At 39.8% G+C, this 9,481-nt stretch overlaps 1 protein-coding gene across 1 annotated transcript; it reads right to left on the bottom strand.

The window, feature by feature from the left end:
• Positions 1-1,733: 1,733 nt before the first annotated feature.
• LOC134631670 (ATP-dependent RNA helicase DDX54-like) lies at positions 1,734-7,064 on the bottom strand. Its single transcript, XM_065471466.1, has 8 exons — positions 6,989-7,064; positions 6,288-6,380; positions 6,098-6,171; positions 5,806-6,006; positions 2,366-2,514; positions 2,161-2,274; positions 1,961-2,071; positions 1,734-1,845 (listed from the first exon to the last, which is right to left on the bottom strand). The coding sequence occupies exons 1-8, from the start codon at positions 7,062-7,064 to the stop codon at positions 1,734-1,736; spliced, it is 930 nt and encodes a 309-aa protein (XP_065327538.1).
• Positions 7,065-9,481: the final 2,417 nt, after the last annotated feature.

Raw genomic sequence — 9,481 nt, 5'->3', positions numbered from 1 at the left:
GGATTTACACATCTGAATCCAACAAGATGTACACCAGGGGTCACCAACCTTTTTGAAAGTGAGAGCTACTTCTTGGGTACTGATTAATGTGAAGGGCTACCAGTTTGACACACACTTCTCAAATAACAAATTTCCTCAATTGAACTTAATTATGTTTTATCATTAATAATTAATGATATTCATCTATGTAAAGACACTAATTATGTTAATTATTTTTCACCATAATTATAAAGAATGCAAGTAGGAAACAAGGTAGGAAACAGATAAATATCAATATGCAACGCTTTATTTCTAGAAATCTCTGCAAGTATTTACATTTTGAAGTGATCACTTCTACAACATTTTCACTTACCACTAACAAATTTTAACAAATCATGCACTGTTACATACATACAAAAATAATGTATGTAACATACAAAAATCAACTTTCAAATTTTACAGAACTTTTCACCAAATTGGCAGCATTTTAAAGCAAATTGTCACATGTTACACTTAACAAACACATTTGTTTTTCAATAATTAAATTCAACTTTGACATGACACTGTAATGTTGCCACTGAGAACATCTAATATGGCTTTCTTTGTCTGTTAGTGGGAAACCTGGCATTGCATGCTGTTCACCAGTGTGTTGTAATCTGGGATATAACTTGACACTGCAACTCTGAGTGAGTCTTGCAGATGTGCATCAGAGAGGCGTGTTCTGTGTTTGTTCTTGATGAAGTTCATGTCAGAAAAGGATGATTCACAAAGATAGGTTGAACCAAACAGGCTGGCAACCTTCATAGCTGCTGTGCATACACCACTGTACTTTTCTGTGTCAACAAGGCACCAAAAGTTTGGTGCACCCTGATAGGCTTTGAGGTGGACGTCATTTTGCAATGTTACAATTTCGATTTCCACCTGTCCAGCATCCAAGCTGAACATTGAACTTAGTTGCTCAGCAATGCATGTTGTGTCCACATTCATGAAAGGATTGGAAACAAATGAGACACATGGCTCAAGCTGATCAAGGTCACAAAACCTGTTCTCAAACTCTTGACCAAGTCGGTTTATGACTTTAATGCCTTCTTTTTCTTAATTATGAAATGTATAGCTCTAAATGAGGCTTCGGTTGCTTTTTGGGAGTTTTTCACCGGTCTCGTGAAAAAAGACTGCTGTTTGCTCAAACCTGCCTTTAACTCGCGGGCCTTTTCCGCTCGCAGTGTGCTGCCCTTTGGGTAGTTAGCATGGTAGCTTGTGTGACACGTTCGGAAATGTCTCTCCACGTTGTGCCGCTTTGCCGTTGCCACAGTCGCACCGCAAATGAGACACACACATGAATCTTTCACAGTGGTAAAAAAGAACTCTTCCTCCCATTCACTGTGAAAATGATATGTTTTCTTTCTTTTTTCCGCCATGTTTTCCTCATCTCCTCACCTTTGCTGGTCTTCACGGCAACTGTTTCCGTGGAGACCAGCTAGCACTGATCTAATATTTAATAATAAACATTTTTTTATATATTATCTCTAACAAATTGACACCAATGCAATTCTGATTTAAAAAAAAAATAGCAAGAAAAAATAAAAATAGATGCAGCTTACTGGTAAGTTGTTATGGTGAGCTATTTTTAGAACAGGCGCGGGTGACTCATGTGGTCCTTGCGGGCGACCTGGTGCCCGCGGGCGACTTTTAGAGTTGAGTTAAAACATGGTGGCTGATGGTCTATATTTAACAGGCAGACATTTTTGTGCTATTCATTTTGATGCCTTCCTACCTCTTGCTGGCTTCCTGCCTCCTCCGCCTGTTTCTCCATCTGATCCAGATCCTGTATCATCAATCTTGTATTTTTTCTTCCACTCCTCATAACTGACATGTTGTCAAGTGATACAACATCTTCACAGTACAGCTTAACATTGTCATAGGAGTAGAGAAGAGGGTCATTAAGAGCAGCACACAGAGAAGATTTTTGTTGGAAGGATACAAGTTCTTCCTGTTCTTCTTGTTACTGATAACCTGACCGCTGTCTGTTTTGATCTTCTTCTTCTGGTCTTCTTTTCCCGTTTCTCTCACAAAACGCTTCCTCTTACGGTCCCTAAGAAAAGAAGGGGGGAAAAAGACTTTAAATTATAGTTTTAAATGACCATTTTATGGATATTGAGTCAAACACAGGGAAATTTGTACCATATCATCATTTTCTTCTGCTGGTTAAGGCGATTGCCTTCATCTCCCATGAGATCAAGGACAGCTGAAGAGGCCTGCTGTTCAAAAGCACTGCCCTCTCCACCGAGACTCAACCTGTCGACGCATAACACAGGACAAAACAGCATAAAACACACAGCCATTCACATTTTTTAAAGAAAACAGATGCAACAGTTTAATGCCTCACCCTCTCTCAGAGTCAAAATCTTTAGGTCTGTAAGGGATATAATACTCTTCATCTTTGCCTGACTGCCTCTTTTTCTTGGTCTTTGGTCGCTCTTCGCCATCTTCCTGCTGACCTCTTCTTTTACCACCTACCACCTCTGAAAACACCCCCTGGTGGAAATAGAAAGAATTACATGGTACAAAGTGACAAAATACAGATCCTACTCTCTTCCTCTTCTAGTTTGTATACAACATCAACTACATCAAAACTGCACTTTATTTTGCTTCTTCTCCATCAGACATCACAAACAACTTTCTCATTTTGACTCAAATATTGGTTTTGAATGAAAATGATGAAACAATCCTGGGTGTTTATTCAACTTGTGAGCAGGTTTTCTAATCCATCGTACTATTATTATTGACACTAGTACATGTTCATGCTGCTGGCAAACTAATACACTTAAGAACATATAGCAAAGCAAAAAAGTGAAAAGTAGGTCTTGCCTATATAAATAAACATAAGACAATTGTGAGACTTTGACATAGTAACATCTGCAGTAATATTTACACCTGTGATGACATCTCACAAGCATTAGCCTTATTTTGAAACCAAGATTGTTTACACAGAGTTTGTAATTGCAGAGAAATGCTCCATTTATTTTGGTCATTTCATTTTCGAGCAGGAAGCTCACCTTTTTTGTTATACCCTTTACATGAATAGAGAGCTTTTTAATTAAATACATATTCTTTAAATAATGTTCCCTCTTATAAAAAGTGGGATAATTTAAAAAAATAAAAATAAAAAAATGTATTAAACCTCTATTAGTGTTTTTTGCTGTTGTCTGTTATATAACATTAGGGATGCTCGTGGCAATTAATTTCTTAATCAGCTAAATAGGTCAGTTAAGAAACAGTCAAATATTAAGTTAAATTTGAAAACGGTTTAAAAACAAATATCCCCATTCCAGAATGTCACACGACAATCACATTGGCTCACGGAGTGGTGATGTCACAAGGACACCCTAAGGACCTTTGATCCTTTGAAGTTTGTCCTTAAATAGGGGTGAGAAACAGCAATTTGTAGTTCGTTTCTTCGCAGCATTTGTGTTTGCAGCCTTCAAACGTTCACCACAGAAACTTTTGGAAACCTTTTCAAAGTTGTCGTGTACAACCTTCAACATGTATCCAACAAGACACCAACCAAGACAAAAAGATTACGCCGCTTCTCCTTCCTGTCGTGGCCGGCCAATTTCCCCAAATGACCTCTTAGCCATCCAAAGGGCATTACATGACAGTAGGAAGGAAAACTACCATCTCCAGAATAAAATTCAACAAATTGAAGAAGAGAAACTTCAACTGGAGGAGAAGTGTAGACAGATGGAAGCGCAAAATAAAAACCTGGAGGAAAGACAACAACGCCAGCCCGACATAACAATAATTAATGAGGGCTGGGGAATCAAGTTTGGACAAGCCCGAGAGCAGATCGTCTTTCTGATTAAAGAAAACAAGCAAAAGAGCGCAGAACTAAAGGAGATGTCTGACCAGCTTAAAGACAGCAAAGCTACTGTTGAGAAGACAGAATGGGATCTCCAATATATGGACCAAAAGAATCGGCTGCTCCAAACAAATTTCGATGAAGCTGTGAAAAAAAATAAAGAAATCCTCCAACAGAAGGAAGAACAGGAGAAAAAGCAAAGAGACATGCAGCACCAACTCAAAGTCACGGAGGAAAAATACAGAATGCTGAAAGTAGAGTTGGATGATACACTGCGCCAAAGTAAAGACCTTCTTCAAGAGAAACAGCAACAGCAAGAAAGATTCAAAGAAGAGAAACGTATTGTTGAAGACCTTGAGGGTAAAAATCTAAAACTGCAACAGTTTTGTAATGAACTGAAGGACAAAACAAGTGAACTAGAAGGGGAAAAAGAAATACTGGACAAACAATGCTCACACATGCAGAAAAGGATGGATCAAATGGCAAGAAACAACTCCGAGCTCACTAAGGGGATATTGTTGGAATACAACAACTTAAAGCGCAAACACACTGAAATGCAGGCGCAAAAGCAAGAACAAGACAAAATACATGACGACCTGCAGCGTACGCTCCAAGAAATCCACAGAAGAAATGAGGAGCTACAAGACATGCACAAAGAAGTACAACAGAGAAATGCAGACATGCACAAGGACAAGCTAATGCAGGAGGCAAGATCCAAAGAACTCAAAGAAAAGCTTGAAGAAAAACAAGCAACATTAGAAGAGGTGGAACAAACATGCAAGAAGCTTGAGAAGCAAAACGCAGTAACAATCGATGAGTTGAGAACCCTCATCTTGGAGAAAAAAGCTCTTGTAGAAAAGTGCATGAAAAAGAAGAACAAATGCTTCCGCTTGCCCTGGAGGAGGGACTCTACTGCTTCCTCACCTGATGTAGCCTCGTCTTGCTCCACCTCTGTTCACCCCCCCAACCAGTCCCGGCAGTTGACTGTCCCCTCCTGAGCCTGGTTCTGCCGGAGGTTTCTGCCCATTTAAAGGCAGTTTTTCCTCCCCACTGTCGCCTAGTGCTTGCTCAGAGGGGATTGTTGGGGTTCTCTCCTCTACCTTGTTTCATTATTTACTTGTTAACTTTTTGTTCTTACTTCATTTTACCTTGTTTCATTATTTACTTGTTAACTTTTTGTTCTTACTTCATTTTACCTTGTTTCATTATTTACTTGTTTAACTTTTTCTTTTTTGACTTGCTTGTTTAACTTTCTTTTTCAACTTATTTATAAAATAATAAACCAATTAAATTTATCCTTTGAGTATTTGTCATCTAATCTTTTCATCTAAAACATTTTCAAACATTCATATCTGTCTTTTATGTTCTTGAAACCTCATAAATGGTGAAACAAAAACCCTGGAACATGGTTTGAAACACTGAAATTGTTTCAGCTGAAACCGGCAAAGTCATACGTGTGTGTGTGTCACAGGTGACACGGTGTCACTGGTTAGGTCGTCATGTTTAGGCTCATTCACTCAAAAAATTATTTAGGCGAAATCTTTAAAACTGCATCATTGCATACACATTTTCAATACATTTCAATTGCACAAATGCAGAAATAATTATTTGCAGTATCTTATCTGATTTATTATGAGAATGTCATGCATGATCATTTGCACCTACACCACCAAAAATGGGGGCAAAAGGGAGGAGATCGCGTTTAATCGGTTATAACGAGAGGTCAGAAATATAAGTGCTGCAGAAACCTCTGAATCTCAGCTATTAGCTCATGTAAACCATTTCTACAATCGCCAAACAAAGAGCAGTTACGTCACCATGAATCTGTGGACAGGTAATATCCACATTTTGATTTATGATTTCCTGGAGTTCAATGTGTGTGCTTAATCCTTTATGAAACTGACCTAAACCTGCAACTACAACGATCCAGGGAAGAAAGAAAGAAGCAATACTTCACCCATGCTTACATTTAGATCACTCTCATCCTTTTCTGTGATGTCACAGTCAGCAGTAGTGGTGGGGTTGATTGGCTGCTGCAGCCTGCTTTCTAGGGCTCGGTCCTCTCTCTGCTTGCTGAATTTGTCCACTAGCCGAGTGTCTTTAGAGCGTTTGGCCCGCATCACCTCACTGGCTGGTGTCTTACTACTGGAGTTGATTTCGAAGATGGTCTATTTCAGGAGAGAAATATATGTTTCTTTGCTTACTAGAACACTTTTTACCAGAAAATGCAGCGCTGTGACGTGTCTGCATCAAACTCACCGCTTTGGATTTGTAGCTCTTGATGGCATCGACTATTTGAAGGCACTCCAGTTCCATTTTTTCCAGACCACACCCTGAAACAACTTAAATCAAATTCTCTTACTTAACTGCCATCAGTTCCTCACTATTCCTTTTGATTATTTTCATAATTTCTCTCTTCTTTTTATAGTTTATCCTCCTTTGAACTTACCAAGTACTGGATGGACACCCATGCAGGACAGATCTATGTTTTTAACCTGTCTGATGGACTCCGGCGAGGGGTTTGGCCGCTTGTAGGTGTTCTCTGAGACACGGAGCAGATTTTGCAGGTCCAGGGAGTTTTCGTGAGACGTGATCAGTTGAGCACTTTCTTTCTTTTTTTTTTTCTTTTTTTTTCAGTTGTTACAGATGGGACAGACATGACTGGGGGATAGGAAAGGGAGAAAGAAAGAGAGGAGGGAAAAGAAAAACAGAAGGGAAAAGGGACAGTGAGAAAGGGCACTTACAAAGACAAAGAGAAAAAAAATCTCCTGGATCACCTGTTGAGAGAAAAAGAAGAGAAAACAAGCAAAAAAACAAACAAACAAAGCAACATACTAAACACAACACCATCACGTTAATCTGGCTAAGTGTGAACAGCAGTAAAAACTAAATATTGAATGTGGTTGTGCAGCACGCAGGACAGACAGCGCACAATGTGCTTTGAAGTAACAGCTAAGAAAGGTGTAGTTTAAGTCTACGAACAGTGAACACCCGTGTGCAAACCTGTGTGGATCAGCGCGCTTGTATACAAAAAGGTTTCTCCATGTAACGGTCTGCTAGAGGGTGTGGAGGGCCATAGCCCCGTCCCCCAGGGCATGAAGCAGGCATGGAGGAGATCCAGGCTCCAGACATCCAGAGGCCCCAGAGTACGAGAGCCCAAGGAGAACCACTGGAGGGGCATCCGTGCCACCCTCCTGGGAAGGGCTGAGGAGATGAGCACTTTCATCATCCAAGATCCTCTGAGGGACTCGACCAAACACACCTTCTGAATCTGGAGTATGAAAAGAAATGCAGACATTTCAATATAGTGACAGATAAAAAGAGCAACCTCAAATGTGTAGCACATCAGTTAAACAGTTCATCTGTCAGTTTAAGACCTGACAGGCATGCAGTAGAGTCTACCTTGTGTGTGTTCAGGTGAAGCAAACTGAACTGGTCGCCCTAGGAAGAGGTGGAGGTCGTAGACATAAGGCATTTCATCAGGACAAATCAGACTATAGGCTGTGCCACTTCGGCCCGCTCGTCCCACACGCCCTGATGGGAAAAGACAGGGGAAAAATACACGTAATGCTGGCCTAATCATTTCAAATTAAAGAGGCTGAATCACTTTGTTCGTTCTGCATACAGCTGCTCACCAACTCTGTGCAAGAAAAGTTTGGCCTTGGAGGGGAAGTTGTAATTGATGACATTATCCAGCAGGGGGATGTCTATACCACGAGCAGCAACATCAGTCACCAGAAGCACCATGGCTTTCCGATGCACAAATTTCCCAATGTTGATCTTCCTGGCGGTCTGATCAAGGGCACTGAAGATGTAGGCACACTCTAAAGTACAGATGTTTCATGATTTCCATCCCATACACTGTCTTTACACTGTTTAAGGCAGAGATGTTAAACTGATTTTTACATCGAGGGCTACATACATGCCACCAGTGAAAATGTCCTGTGTAAAGTAGTTGAACTGCACATTTCACTTCTGAGCTATCTCAATATTGGAAAAAGAAGTGCAATTTCAACAGTATGTCTCAGTTTTCTCTAGATGATAAAAAAAAATGCTGTGGTTGCTAATGAAAGAAATCTCTCTTGTCCTTTTGTGCAATAAAAAAAGTAATTTCAATATCCAGGCTGTATACTGCGCTAACATTTGGTACATGACCTCTAATCAGCTGGTTGTAGCTGAAATGAAAGTGGAACTGATAAGCACGTGTCTTTATTAAATGTTTTTGTTACTACAAAGTCAAAATGTTATGATGGTTTCAGTATTTTAATGATTGCAAGCCCTGCATGTTTTCTGGAAGAAGAAATGACGATATCATTAATTAGATTATACGACATCCGAATCAGATTTTAGAGGAAGAGTTCACACCAAAACGAAATGTTTTCACTTTCCTATGTCCTATAATGTTATGGCTTCATTCTAAGACATCTGCTAAGGAAATGCCGGCCTTCTCTCCAATAAAACTGAAAAAAAAAAAGAAGATTCAAATGCTAACTGTTTTTGTCATGTAATTGGATTGCACTTTGTCAGCCTTCTACCCTAAGACCTGACCAACTTGGGTGTCGCACCTGAAGGCTAAGCTTCCGCTGATCTAGCTTTTAGGGTCACTGAGGCACGCAAACCCCCTGCGATGGATCGGGCATTGAAAGAAAGTCAGGCACAGGTTAAAGTACAGTGGCCCTGAGAGGCCAAACGGACTGCAACCAGCAGTAAGAAAAACGCCGCAAAAACACACAAAACACAACAGAAATAGGAAAAAGACAAGGGGAAGGGAAGTGTTTCTGGGGAGACAATAACCTGACGGACCAGTTGCAGGAACTCAAAACATGGTAGGCGTGTTTTATCATCATTCATATGATGACGGATTTTTAGGCTAATAGTTAGGCTAACACACTTACCTCTCATCTTTTCTTTCCTCATAAAACCGATAGATCCTCCACTTCTTTTAAGTGTCTCCCAGCGCAATTCTTAGCATATTTTGGTTCCTGCAACTGGTCCGTCGGGTTATTGTCTCCCCAGAAACACTTCCCTTGTGCTTTTGGAAATCAGTTTTTTTTCCTATTTCTGCTTTGTTTTTCCTATTTCCTTTGTGTTTTGTGTGCTTTTGCAGGGTTTTTCTTATTGCTGGTGTTTTCTTAAGTTGCAGTCCGTTTGGCCTCTCAGGGCCACCGCAGTACAGTCCCTAAAAAAGAAAAAAGTTTTTTTTTTTTTTTTTTTTATTTAACCCAACAACATAGTTGGTTAAATTATACAAAAAAAAATCAAACTCTTGAGCCCATAAAAGAGGTCAAAATAACAGAACTCTACTCAAAGTTAACAACAACCAAAACTGATACCTCAAACAAACTGACCTCACTAAACGAGACAAAGGGGGAAACTTAAATAGTGGCTGATCAGCCCACAAAATTCACAAAAAGGGGTAAAACACACAAAAACCTAACTGAGACCAAAACCAGTTATTTATTATCCTCTAAATTAAACCTTATATTTAAAGAAAGACAAATGTGAATGCAGTGTTGTGTGTAAGCCTCTACACTGATATTACCACTGTGTGGCTGTAACTGCAGCCATCACACCGCCTGACCACGTTAAGGTGGTAATCTCTCAGGGGGAAAACAGAAAAACAAAACAACAAAAAATAAAATA

Source organism: Pelmatolapia mariae, linkage group LG7 (assembly GCF_036321145.2).
Source record: "Pelmatolapia mariae isolate MD_Pm_ZW linkage group LG7, Pm_UMD_F_2, whole genome shotgun sequence".
NCBI lineage: Eukaryota > Metazoa > Chordata > Actinopteri > Cichliformes > Cichlidae > Pelmatolapia > Pelmatolapia mariae.
The sequence above is the reverse complement of the archived record's forward strand: the minus strand, read 5'-3'. Positions and strand labels throughout refer to the sequence as shown.

Excerpts from the sequence above, each read along its gene's own strand:
- LOC134631670 (XM_065471466.1), bottom strand. The coding sequence starts at position 7,064 with ATGAAAGTGCTCATCTCCTCAGCCCTTCCCAGGAGGGTGGCACGGATG. Across the intron at positions 6,172-6,287 it reads GGGTGTCCATCCAGTACTTG|GGTGTGGTCTGGAAAAAATG; the intron begins GTAAGTTCAAAG and ends AAGTTGTTTCAG. Across the intron at positions 2,275-2,365 it reads GATTTTGACTCTGAGAGAGG|GTTGAGTCTCGGTGGAGAGG; the intron begins GTGAGGCATTAA and ends ATGCGTCGACAG.